Here is a 13478-nt window from a genome sequence, read left to right as displayed (position 1 = left end):
TACATTTCATTTTGACCTGACCCGCCTTATGGATAAAGATATGTGAAACAGTCTTACACAAATGTGACCCTTATTATTATACTAATTAAGGAATTAAGGAATTAATTATAATTAAGCTAATAATTGAAATAAGAAATTAAGTAACGTAAGGAAATAATTGTAATTAGTCTGGAGAATAAGAAATTAATGAATTGAAAGTAATTACAGAGTACTTAAATCGTAATAAAATTATCTTTATAATCAAAAAATCATATTAATGCTTTTTAAAATTATTTCATATTTTTTCATATTTATTTTAATAATGTACCAAAAAGGTCCCTCGACTATGCCATAATGCACAAATTAGTCATCAACTAACAATTTTAACAAATTAAGTCCCCAACTATTCAATTTGTACTCATTTTGGTCCTCCTTCTCTTTAGTTGTCAACTAAACGTTAAACACAAGGATAGATGTGTAATTTCACATGGTTCCCACGTTGTTCTTTTACCATAGCGTAATTGGTAAAATTCCCCAAAACCTCAACCTAATTTATGAAAGCTGTAAACCTAATTTCACGATTCTACAAAGAATCAAAAGCAAAATCGAAAGCGATACATCACTTGTACTACTAATTCTGCTGGATTCTAAGGACGTTCAAGATGGGTTCAAGGAGAACACAAGCAGAAGATGAGAGTCGTTCAAGGGATAGCAGAGGTAAGTAAATTTGTTGTTACAAGTTTGTTTTTTGAATGAGTAAGTAGGGTTTGCTTGTTTGTAAGTAAATTTGATCGAGTAACGAGGGTTTGTTTTTTTTGACATAAATATTACGGAGTATATTCTTTCAAGTCGATGAAGCATATGGCGTGAGTATGTACAATGGGGCATAGTGTCACTAGTACAAAAAGGGGCATTTGCGTCCGAAGTTTTGGACTTTTTGCGTCCGAAAAACTCCGGACGCATATGCCACGGACGCAGTTAGTTTGAACTCTAGATTATCTGCGTCCGGAGTTGCTCGGACGCAGATAGTCTAACATTTGCGTCCAGAACTGAGCAGTTCCAGACGCAGACGAATTTGTTATTTTTTTTAAATGGACTATCTGCGTTCGGAACTGCCCAGTTTCGGACGCAAATAGTAGTATTTTTTTAAGAAGGACAATCTGCGTCCGGAACACAGATTGTCCTCCTTAAATTTTTGTTTTACTATTATTATTGTTATTATTATTATTATTATTATTATTATTATTCTTTCTCTCTCTCAAAAGGTCTGCTAAATAAAAAGATCAAATGCAACAAACAGATATTAGTAAAAATACATTAGTTGGAAGAAAAAAAAATTCAAATCATTCCATGGTTTGACAACCACTAGTACAAAATTGATCAAAAATATAGGACAATTGCGTCCAGAGTTTAAACTCCGGACGCGTAAAGTGATGCGTGGCATTTTTATAATTAAAAATTTAATATTTAATTATTTTTTCTTTAAAAAACAAACAAATGGACCAGCTGGTCCGTAGCGTAACAACAGTTGCGTCCGAAGTGCGAACTTCGGACGCAGCTGCTTATTTATTTACTTATTTATATTTAGTTTTTAGTTAAAATCTTTAGATCTGGATCTCAATCTCACCGCACCATCTTCAAAGTCCAAACACCTTCCCGACACAGGCATTATCGCCGCCGTCGACACAGCCACCGCCGCCGTCCACAGCCTCCGCCCAGCCGTTGCACTCCGTCGCCTCACGCCCTCTCCTCAAGCCCAGCCGCGGCTGCACTCCGTCGCTGCTCTCCACTAGCCGCCGCGTCGCCACTGCTCCTCGCCGCCGGACGCAACTGCCGCACCTCCCCCCACTCCTCGCCGCTGCTGCTCGTCGGGGCCGTCTCAGGTACGTACGTTATTAGTTTATTTTATTTATTTGTTTTGTATTTAAGAAATATTTATTATTGTGTGGACGTTATTACTATTGATAATCTTGTGAAAGCGTTTGGTTATATAGGTCAAGTGGATTGTGATAGTATATTGTATTCAAGTTCAAAAAGTTCTTTGACATCCATTAGTGGAGGTGGTGTTTCATCATTTATTGAATTTCAACCAAAAGTGAAGAGTGGTTTTGTGAGGTCTGAGAAATACACAAAGGGGAAGGCTGAGAAGAAGGATTACTATGAGCGTGATATAGTCTGGGCAAAATGTGGAAAGAAGTGCCCTGCTTGGCCTGCCATTGTTATTGATCCACTATGGCAAGCACCTGAATCTGTTCTTAGAGCTTGTGTTGCTGATGCAATTTGTGTGATGTTCTATGGGTACTCCAGAAATTGACAAAGGGTAATGTGTGTGTGTGTTTTATTTATTTATTTATTTATTTATAAATTTGAATAGTAACTTTTCCAATGCTTCTATACCTCCTTAATTGCACTCATGGAGATAAAATGGGTTGTCTTAAATTGTCTACATATTTCTGTGGATTTACAACTAAGGGAACAAAAAGCCAGGTACCTTGATTTACATGACATATGCTACTGCACTTTCATTTGGCCTCAACATTAGTTTACTTTTTGACTTGTAACTTCCTCAATCCTCATTGAAATTTTCTGGCAGCCTTTCAAGCAGGGCTATGGAAAACAATAAACAAACTGCAATGCCTGAAAAGGTTGAAGTTGTCTGCATGGGTGTTTGAAGGAATTTATTACCCAAATCTTCATTTGTAAGTTCTTAAATTGAATCAAGGAAAAAAGAAAACTTCCTATAAATTTCTTAGTCTATAAAGGTTACTGATTGTGATCTTGAATGAAATTGACTGTTGTTATCTTGTCTTATGGTGTTCTTGAATTCTGATTAAGAGGAATACTAAATTGTTTTTATTCCTTATTATATCAGAGTTCAGTGCAAGTGTGCTTCTTGCGGGACAAGGAAACAAACACTTAATGAATGGGAACGACATACAGGATCCAGGGCAAAGAAATGGAAGCTTAGTGTCAAAGTGAAGGGTTCAATGATAACTCTCGAAAAATGGGTGTGTGCCAGATTTTGAAGTTTTTAACCATTGCCTTCTCTGCTTTTCTTATGCTTTCTTGCAACCATTATCTCATTATATTCTCTCAATGATGATAGTCTTTGAAATGACTTGTGGCCTCAGGCTCATTTTTTGTTAGCATAAATAAAATGGACTCAACACTTATTTTGCAATCTGTTACTCCTGATATTGCAGATTAGGGATCATAGTGTTGCTGCTGTGAAGTTAGATCATCAGCAGTTGTTTGCTTTTCTGCAAGGTAGTAGTGTTTCTCTGACGCAACTATATTGGGTTTCCTAATCTCTTCCTCTATGACTTTATAAAATACTAAGATTCTTGCCTTTTCTCTATGGCAGGCGTTATTGCTTGTGTTACACCGTTAGCTGACCACAATACTAAGATTGCACTGTCAATGACCTCTTCATTTGCACCTTAAATGAAAATTTTCTTTTGGGAACCCAAACAATCCATTTTTATTAGTAGTGACAGCAGTACCATGACACCAATGCCATCTCTATTTATTTATTACCTTGTATTCTAACTTGGATGTACTTGAGAAACTAAATTTTCTGATTTATGTGGATGGGAGCTGGGGCTTTAGAATCTATGTGAATGGTTTACTTTTAGGAAGCAGATTTTGGCTTATAAGGGCATTTAGATACTTTCTTATTTGCTTAGCAGTCAGGTATATGGTTCTCACTACTTGTTCATAAAGATTAACATTCTTGTGCATTTATTTGATTGTGTGAATTCTAAGCATGGTACATTCTCACTTTTAAAGATAGGAAACAGTTAAGAAAAGAGTGGAAAAACATGATGCTTCCTCCAACTATGCTCAGGATTTACAAATGTGCCAACCATTGACCTATGTTTGAAATTTTGAAGTTGATATCTTTTTCCAACTAATTCTTACACCCCNCCCCCCCCCCCCCTTCTCCCAAAACACACACACACACACAAAATTGTCTACATTATCTACATCTGAGAGGAAATAGGTTTGAGCTGTGGCCAGTGCTGGTTTTTCTTTTCTACTTTGTACGTGCGTATTGTTGTGGTTTCATTATCCTTTATCTTTGACTGCAGCAAAGTTCAGAGAAAGACTAGAGCCTAATAAGGATAAGATCCCAGCACATATCATTCAAGTTATTGAAGAACTGACCAAACTCCAACTACTTGAAGCGAGTTCTAGTGAATTTAACGTGACACGTAACTATTTAGATTGGTTGACTGCTTTGCCATGGGGCACTTACAGGTTTGCTGTTCTACTTTTTGTTTTGTTTTGTTTTTTGTTTTTTTTTTTAAAGTTTTTATTTATTATAAATTTTATGTTAGAATAATATTTTAATCTAAAATTAGTTATGACTCTGGGATGGACATAAAAGAAAGGGGAGGGGGCAGTTCACACTTTAAATGATGGAAGATAATTATCTCATTTCAAAAGTCAGATGGAGAGAATTTGTGAAATAGATCTGAATACATATGTTGCAACAATATTTCTGTTAGCTGCTCTCTGATTGAGATATTAATTTAGTTATGATAGCTGCAAGAATTGGTATGCACTGTAACCAGCTGCTTATGCTGTGAAGATGTGAACAAACATCATTTATGCCTATTTCACTAAGCAGTTAAAGATGTTTCTTGTTTTGGATAGTTGTAATCAATTCTGATTTGCTGCTGCTGATTTTAGCACTTTTGCATTATAGTTATGCTGCACCAATTTCTGAATAATATCCTTGTAACATAAATGCAGCAATGAGAACTTTGATGTGTTAGGAGCACAGAAAATACTTGATGAAGACCATTATGGACTAAGTGATGTTAAAGAGAGAATACTGGAGTTCATTGCTGTGGGAAAACTTAGAGGAACTTCACAAGGTTGGTAACTTTTTATCTCATTACTACATGACTATGACAATGTTGCAAGATCCTCTATTCATCTCCTTGAACAGTTAATACATAACTACAAAAAATGTGTGTAAATAATGCATCAGATAAACAGAGACTGGTGCAACATAAGTGGATTAAATTTTGTCCAGAGCAACTCATATTAGTTCAAAGAGATTTTACTGATATTAGTTCAATTGTTTGGCTGATTTTTTTTTTATTTTTTTATTTTTTTTGAGAGGCTGATTTTTATTTTTTAAATGCATTCTTCAAATAGGTAGTAGGTAGTTACACTTTCTGTTATTCAACGGTTTCTTATAGTCAACCATTGTATTTATTATTATTTATTATCAATTTTTATAAAATAATTTTTTTTTAAAATAATAATGACTATCTGCGTCTGGAACTGGGCAGTTCCAGACGCAGATAGTCTATTTAAAAAAAATAAAAAATTACCAGCTGCGTCTAGAATTAAGCAGTTCCGGACGCAGCTGGTGACTATCTACGTCCGGGGAAACTCCGGACGCAGATAGTCCGGACCAATTGCGTCTACGGAGTATGCGTCTGGTGTACTCCAGATGCAAAAAGTCCAAAATTACAGACGCAAATACCCCTTTTTGTACTAGTGAACACTGATCATAGCTATACATGTATTTTAAGAACTAGTCGACTTGAAAAAATAAAAATAAAAAATCCAGAAGATATTATGTAAAAATATATTTCTATAGTGCAAATAGTATTTACTTATCAAGTGGGTTTACAATTTCAGGAATATAAGCTCCAAAAGATAACTTGTTTATCGTATAGCTTATCTGCACAACATAAAATGAAGTCAAAATACTTGTCTTTTTGGTCCCAAAAATAAAATTTACAAAGGAATGTAACAAAAATTGGATAAAAAAGCTAAAGAATCGCAAAATCAGGGAATCTTACATTATAAGTATCCATTTGAAATGCCATCAAATCACTCAACTAAACATTTGAGTGATGAAAACTTTTGCCAGGAGAAAAATGAAAATTTCCAGCAACCTTATTGACCTCTAGAGATCCATGGATGTTGCACCCTTCGCCTTCTTCATCTTTAATCTTTTGGATGAAGCATTCCCTTTTACACTACAAGTTTTATCAAATAAATAACCCAATGAACATTTGAATATACAACAAGCGCAACAGAGAAGAAGAAAAAAGACAACTCAACATATTCAAATGCTTCTCTTGTCAAGATGACTACTAATTAGACTAAAATTTCTTCGTAAATATTTCAAAAAATTACTCTTCACAGAGGCACAATAAATAAAATTATAAGGACAACGCTTCGCTTATACAGTACACAACAAATTAATCAAAGGAAACCATTAAAGAAAAAGAAAAACATTCATCAATCAACAATCTTACTTTTTTTTCTACTATAAGTCTATAATTAATTAAGATAATCTAGTATAAATTGTTTTAAGTCCTAAACTAGTGTTTTACCCGTGCAATGCACAACAATTATGATATGATGAACTAAAGGAGAAATTTACAAAATGGAAAATCATTGTAGAATTGTATGAATGAAACTATGATGAAATATTATAATAACATTTTACAAATTTTGGAAAACCTCTTTGAATACAATGTTTGTTGTGGAATTACTTTGAGTGTTCTCCTTTATCACAAATCAAAATTTTCAATCCATTTGGGTTAGTGACTCTTGAAGCAACAACATATAATTGTCAATGACTAAATACTGGTCTTTTTTAAAAGAGGCCTACGTCAGAAAGTGATTGACCTTGACTCTTGTTAATCGTCATTGCATAAGAGACGATTAGAGGGAATTGTCTTCTTTGAAATTTAAAAGGCAGTCTCAAATCTGAAGGATTTAATGACATTCTTGGAATCAAGATTTTATGACCTGCACTACTTCCAGATAATACCTTTGCTTCTAAAACATGATTTCCAAGTTTAGTAATAACCATCCTTGTCCCATTACACAAACCAATTGAGTGGTCAATATTTCTCAAGAACATAACCGAGTACTTACTTTCAACCTGAGTTCATGATTAGGCACACCAGAACACTTGATCCCATTCAAAAATTCAGGCGTGTGCACATCAACTAGTAAATCAACATTTGAATATGATTTGCAAGCACTGTCAAAGCTGAAATATGTATTTCCTCATATGTGTTTAAAGAAGTCATATATTCATTGATAGAGTCAACCACATCAAGTGTTGGAGCTAATATTGCCCTCTTTTCCAAATATGTTGGATCATAAAAAATATTGGAGTATGATGGATATGTACTTTCCACAATAGTTGTAATGGGATCTCCAGAACATTTCAACAAATTTTTTTTGGAATAGTAATGTTTTCACATCCAATTGTTTGCCCATGAATTTCTCCATCTCCTATGTTCGCAATCCATTCTGAAAATTGCTTTAGCTTTTTAGAATCACTATTTGAGGATGAGCTTTGAAGTCGCATATTTTTTTGTCAGACGTAACACTTTACAGTACGGCAACAAGTAAGATGCATTTATTGTTGCATTAACAATATCATGTCTACTTCCTTTTGGGATAACTGGCAAAATTTGTTGAAAGTCTCCGCCAAATACAATAGTTTACCTCCGAAAGGGGTCTCTAAACTTTTTGGATTGCAAAAACGCAATACATCACACATACTTCTATCAAGTGCTTCAAAGCAATGCTTATACATCATTGGTGCTTCATCCTAAATTATAAGTTTTCACTTAATAATGAGTTCTGCAAGATGGCTACCTTATTTGATATTACATGTTGAATCCTCATTTGGGTTTAGGGGAATTGCAAACCTTGAATGCGTAGTCCTTCCGCCAGGTAATAATAGAGAAGCTATACCACTTGAAACGACATTAAGAACTATTTCTCCCTTTGATCTACATGCTACCGAAAGAGTTCTCCAAACAAATGTCTTTCCAGTTCCTCCATAACCGTAGACAAAAAAAATTGCTCCTTGATTTGAATTTACATAATTCATTATTGTGTTGTAGATATCATGTTGCTCATGTGTTAGATTTGATACCAATTTTTTGTGCTCTTCTTTAAGTTCTGCTTTGTCATAACACATCTCATCATACATCAACCTATTCATCAAACTGGCCGAACAGTCAAGATCTGGAATTGATATTTGTTGGTAATCATGTAGGCTCTTCCCACATCTTTTCAACAATTTCTCAATCTCAACTAATGCTTGATTTTTTATTTCATCAACACTCAAGACTAAATCTAAAAAATATTAAACAATATATGTTAGAAAAGTATCACCATCTTGGAACTAATAATATTAAACATGAAATAAAATATTAAAGCAAATGGATAAATACATACCTTGGAAGTTCAATATTTTACGTTGTTTGTACAGAATATCATCAGACATATATGTCCAACATTTGTCCCAAACCATATATGTCCAACATTTGTCTCAAACCACTTCCGGACGGCTTAAACAATTTGAGGATAACAATGTTGTGCATATATTTCTTAAATCTCCTGCAGTTTCCCACGAACTTGCTTCAACAATTCCATTAATATATTCTTTTTCGTCTTCCAATAGCCCAAGTGCATAACATGCATCACGGTAATTGCCGTACAACACCCTATTGATTGTTCTTAAGTCTTCATAACACGTAGGCCCTCGTATTACATTCAAAAGACATCTCAAATAGTACATCTCACCACTTCCAGGAGGAACATATAAAACTCTACCAATTGAAAATCCTCGTTGTCTTGGAACAAATTCTCTTGTTGCTTGTTTCCAAACGAACTTTGTTGGCATCTCTGCATAAGTTAGTTGCTTTGCCTCAGGGTATTTTTTGTTTGCCTCAAGCCAAGCCAGAAACATGCTATGTTTTACCGTATGTCGTTCTACAATGACATCGATTGGAGCATTCTCATCAAAATAAATGCTTTGTTCATTTGGCATGTGAAAACTCAAGCGCTCTACATGAGGATATATGTATTGTATTTCAAAACCTAATATCCTCCAAGAAGCTTCGCAAGGCGATACATATCTACAATCGTAATACATTTTGACCTCATCAATAGTTGTCCCATATTGTTTATCTGTAGCACTTTGATAAAAAGAAGCTGTAACTCGATCGTTGCCTTTGTTTACGTACTTGAATAGATATTTGATAGATCGAGATTGGTTATACCACTCAACATTTATATGAGCACCGTACTTAAGCAAGAGGTAACAGTTGTCTGGAACCACATATCTGTTGTCAAGTTCAACACCAGCCTTCATGACTGTCCTACCGTTGTCTCTACGCCTAAATATCGAATACCCATCTTCACCAACAGATGTAACATCTACAAACTTCTTTGGAAAACTCTTAGAGCAACGTCCGTTAAACATGCACGGAGAGTTAAGTCTCACAATACCACATGGTCCATGAACCATAAAATCACATACTGCACTGTAGTATTTAGGATCTGTTTGTTGATTTGGTATTTCAGTAGAGATGATATTATTAATGTCATCGCCATCAAAATTTTTGTCCTTTGAGTCCAAACAGAGCAAAATATGAGCATGATGCAATCCACGCTTTTGGAATTTAATTGTGTATACAACTGCAGAAGTGTTGAAAAATATTAGTAAAGTAAATGATAATTCTGAAATTCCATAATATATTATAACAATTCAACAAAAAACAATGACACGACTTCTTACTACATAACTTGCTCTTATGGTCCCAAATACTTCATTACGCCTTAGATCATTAACCAATGCTTCCAACTTCATTTTAAATACTCGAGACACAATATATGGACGATCTTCTGGTTTTAGATTCCTTTTCCCAAAAAATCTCATAATCTCAGGTCATTTTGGATTACATGTGAATGTTATAAACAAATTAGGATAGCTTGTCCATCTGCATATAGCCATTGCATCTTGATAATTTTGGATCATGTATCTAGCTCATGCAGTGAACGTTGAAGGCAATATGACACGTTTTCCTTGAGAACTCGGATTTGTTTCACCACGAACCAAAGTATCGGATAATCCTTTATACATATCACACCTTAGTTGTTTTTGGTTTGCCCGCACGTATTTTAGTCTTCCAGCCTCAACCATTGTGTAAGCATCAACTATAAATTGCTGGAAAATTCTCTTTGCAAATAATATAGTTGACACCTCATTGACTCGTTCATGCATCCTATATGCAAAGAATTCACGTTCACTAATTTTTTCCTTCCGCCAGAATTATAAGTGTTGGGGGTGTGTGATGGGTATATCTTCCCTATAACCATCATCATCATAGGGGAACAATAGAGGGTATCGCAATCCAAGATATGCAGGATGTAATTCATTTATACGTTGTAATTCACCTGATTGAGTTTCTATTATTATGTCCCTATCACTCACCAATTAGTCAAAATCTCCAACGATTAAAGCTGCTACTTCAGAGACAGATGGCAGATTATAGGTTCTTGCATCTCTTTGACGCTTACCAATAAGTTTTAACTTGACATTTGAGCAGCTTTCATCCATTATTTTCTTCCCAGCTATTCTAAAAGATTGCACCAAAACATTGTTTTGATCTAGCATGTTTTGTAAATCAGCAACAATTTCAGCATGTAGGTTATCTTTAGTTGCCGTTTGCCTATGCGAGTGAAGACATTTTAAAATTCAATGATCTAATGTTCATATTATAATATTCAACATTTGCTTAAAAAAATATTATTTCTCACCTGATAGAATGGATGCGGTTTCCAGCTTCATTTTGTGTGTCATAAATGTAGAGTTGGGCAAACTTAGGTATTGCACCTTGAACTGGCTAAAGGCTACCTATTAGATGAAAGTTTTGACCGTGCAATTTAAATATTGGTGGGGAAGTGCCTTTGTTTTGGCTATAATCAATCTTGCCACCCATCGATGTGAAAGAAAACATATTGTTGTAAGATCGAATATTGTCTAAAAACTGTTTACTTTTATCAGATGATTCAAAAAAGAGCTTGTACATATTTTCGGGAGGACATCTGTTGGGTGGCAATCTTATTTTATCCTGCATGCAACATAATGAATATTTTGGATTCTTGCTTTTGAACCTTGCCTCTAGCCTTTCCTCATACCAAAAATTTGCAGCACAATGTTGACACGTATACTTTGGATCTCCAAAATCACAATATTATAAGAAATCAGAACTTAAAATCTGTTACATAGTATCAATAAGGGATTCATTTTTTTAAAAAATATAATGCAAGTATTATACTTTTTTAAAAATATTAATAATCCTGTATAAATTATATTTATAGTATATGTATATCAACTATTAATTTCACAAAATGTTTTTTTTACAAAATGTAAACTTAAATTCAGTTTCATACTATAAATAGGGGATTCATCTTTTAAAAATATAATGTAAATATTATACTTTTTAAAAAATATTAATGATAGTGTATAAATTTCACAAATATTCTTGAACAAAATGTAGATATGGTATTTTTTAAGTCATTGTAACCCTATGGGTTTAATCATTCTTTGAATATTTTGTTAATATATGTATATAAATAAGGAATGATAAGGAAAGACATTATTTACAGCTTGTCGTATTCCTCAATTACTAAATTCAATTGATATGCAAATTTCAAGGGAATTCCGAAATATAATTTCATTTTGTTTAAATGAAAATAAAATATTGATGGTACTATGATTTAATTTTGTTAAGTATTGTAATATTATGTTGGCTGATTTCAAATTTTTAAATAAATAAATTAATAAATATATATATATATATAACCTACAAACACGCAACCGTATGAATAGCATTTAATTACGTACATTAACATAATATAGTAATATTTTTTTAATACTATAATATACATCATATAGTAATTTGTTGTTGAATTTTTTTTTTGAATATTCTCATGAGGGGAATTTAATTACATACATTAACATAATCTAGTAATATTTTTTTAATACTATAATCTACATCATATTGTAATTTGATTGTTGGAATTTTTATTTTTTTGAATATTGTCATGGGAAGAATTGATTACGTACATTAACATAATATAGTAAAAAAAAATTTGAATACTATAATATTCATCATATAGTAATTTGATTGTTGGAATTTTTTTGAATATTATAATGAGAAGAATTTAATTACGTACATTAACATAATATAGTAATTTTTTTTTGAATACTATAATATACAACATAAAGTAATTTGGTTGTATACGAATATAAAATAAAAAAATACGCAAGATTAAAATATTTTGAGCCATAATTGAATTGCATGGTATATTATCATGGGAGGAATTAATTACGTACATTAATATAATATATTAATATTTTTTTTGGAATACTATAATATACATCATATAGTAATTTGATTGTTGGAATATTTTTTTTTGAATATTATCATGAGAGGAATTTAATTACGTACATTAACTTAATATAGTAATATATTTTTTTAATATTATAATATACATCGTATAGTAATTTGATTGTTGGAATTTTTTTTTGAATATTATCATGAGAGGAATTTAATTACGTACATTAACATAATATAGTAATATTTTTTTTTGGAATACTATAATATACATCATATAGTAATTTGATTGTTGGAATTGTTTTTGAATAGTATCATGAGAGGAATTTAATTACGTACATTAACATAATATAGTAATATTTTTTTTGAATACTATAGTATACATCATATAGTAATATATATATATATATATATATATATATATATATGTGTGTGTGTGTGTGTGTGTGTGTGTGTGTGTGTGTACATAAATAAGGAATCTATACAGGAATGGAATTGAATAAAATATTTCATTAATTTTTGTGTATAATAAGGAACTGAATCATATTTTAAATATTTTGTCAATTTTAGCAATAAATAAGGAATGATAAGGAATGCTAGAATTTCTGTTAAGGAATTATTATATAATATTATGTTGACCGATTTCAAATTTTTGAATTAAAATGAGCGGGAAAGATAGCACTTATGTTTATATATATAGATGGAAGTAATTTTCTTTTCTTCTTCTTCTTCGTCTACTTTTTGGTGGGGGTTCCACTCTTCACGCGGTGAGGAGTAAAATTAATTGATTAGCATAGAAAAATATTTATTTTCTTCATTAGTTAAACCCCTACATAGTTTTTGTTTTTCTTATTCAAATGCTAATGTAGATAATAAAAAACAGTAACAAGTGGCTAACTTAGCCATGGCATGCATTTTAGAGGATCAATATATTGAGCTAATGGGAAAGTCTTTGCACAATCAAATCCAGCATGATCTATTAAATCGGGGTTTGTGATCGCTCATCCTCTTTTTTTGTATGCTTCACGAACTTCTTCACACGAATTACAACAATCATCGTCTGACTGCAAAAAGAATACAGGTTGATAAAGAGTGAAACCTTAAGAAAAATCATGCGCATAATACACAAATTACCCTCCTTCATTTGTCAAGGTTACTACTTGACGCACATCATGAATAATCTACACTTTTTTTTTGAGGAAGAATAATCCACACTTATTGTTTTCCCACTCTTAAATCAAAACAAAATAACTAATGATGATGAACAATAGATGTCACAATAAGTATAGATCAGAAACCAAACTTATTGTT

At 32.5% G+C, this 13478-nt stretch overlaps 2 protein-coding genes across 4 annotated transcripts; one reads left to right on the top strand and one right to left on the bottom strand.

Moving 5' to 3' along the window:
• The first annotated feature begins 1601 nt into the window (after positions 1 to 1601).
• LOC116020996 (lon protease homolog 1, mitochondrial) lies at positions 1602 to 5062 on the top strand. 3 transcript variants are annotated; one of them, XM_031261587.1, is made up of 7 exons: positions 1602 to 1862; positions 1974 to 2299; positions 2573 to 2678; positions 2852 to 2987; positions 3183 to 3246; positions 4071 to 4239; positions 4738 to 5062. In XM_031261587.1, exons 4-7 carry the CDS (start codon positions 2967 to 2969, stop codon positions 4868 to 4870), a joined length of 387 nt encoding a protein of 128 aa, XP_031117447.1. In that variant the 5' UTR covers positions 1602 to 1862; positions 1974 to 2299; positions 2573 to 2678; positions 2852 to 2966; the 3' UTR covers positions 4871 to 5062. The 3 variants fall into 3 exon arrangements, with proteins under 3 accessions (XP_031117447.1, XP_031117448.1, XP_031117449.1); XM_031261588.1 differs by having other exon boundaries at positions 1959 to 2299; XM_031261589.1 differs by lacking the exons at positions 1602 to 1862; positions 1974 to 2299 and having other exon boundaries at positions 2447 to 2678.
• Positions 5063 to 5843: 781 nt separating this feature from the next.
• LOC116020381 lies at positions 5844 to 9634 on the bottom strand. Its single transcript, XM_031260857.1, has 4 exons — positions 9571 to 9634; positions 8559 to 9462; positions 6895 to 7012; positions 5844 to 5984 (listed from the first exon to the last, which is right to left on the bottom strand). The coding sequence occupies exons 1-4, from the start codon at positions 9632 to 9634 to the stop codon at positions 5844 to 5846; spliced, it is 1227 nt and encodes a 408-aa protein (XP_031116717.1).
• Positions 9635 to 13478: the final 3844 nt, after the last annotated feature.

Source organism: Ipomoea triloba, chromosome 5, assembly GCF_003576645.1.
Source record: "Ipomoea triloba cultivar NCNSP0323 chromosome 5, ASM357664v1".
NCBI classification, from domain to species: Eukaryota; Viridiplantae; Streptophyta; class Magnoliopsida; order Solanales; family Convolvulaceae; genus Ipomoea; species Ipomoea triloba.
This window is presented reverse-complemented; position numbering and strand designations above follow the sequence as displayed.

What these genes read in the sequence shown, in the direction of transcription:
- LOC116020996 (XM_031261587.1), top strand. Translation starts at nt 2,967, where the DNA reads ATGATAACTCTCGAAAAATGG. An exon ending in TGATAACTCTCGAAAAATGG is followed by an intron (nt 2,988 to 3,182) that starts GTGTGTGCCAGA and finishes CTGATATTGCAG; the next exon opens with ATTAGGGATCATAGTGTTGC. An exon ending in GTTGTTTGCTTTTCTGCAAG is followed by an intron (nt 3,247 to 4,070) that starts GTAGTAGTGTTT and finishes CTTTGACTGCAG; the next exon opens with CAAAGTTCAGAGAAAGACTA.
- LOC116020381 (XM_031260857.1), bottom strand. Translation starts at nt 9,634, where the DNA reads ATGAAGTTGGAAGCATTGGTTAATGATCTAAGGCGTAATGAAGTATTT. An exon ending in ATTTGGGACCATAAGAGCAA is followed by an intron (nt 9,463 to 9,570) that starts GTTATGTAGTAA and finishes ACACTTCTGCAG; the next exon opens with TTGTATACACAATTAAATTC. An exon ending in CCTCCTGGAAGTGGTGAGAT is followed by an intron (nt 7,013 to 8,558) that starts GTACTATTTGAG and finishes TACATATTTCAG; the next exon opens with CTTTGACAGTGCTTGCAAAT.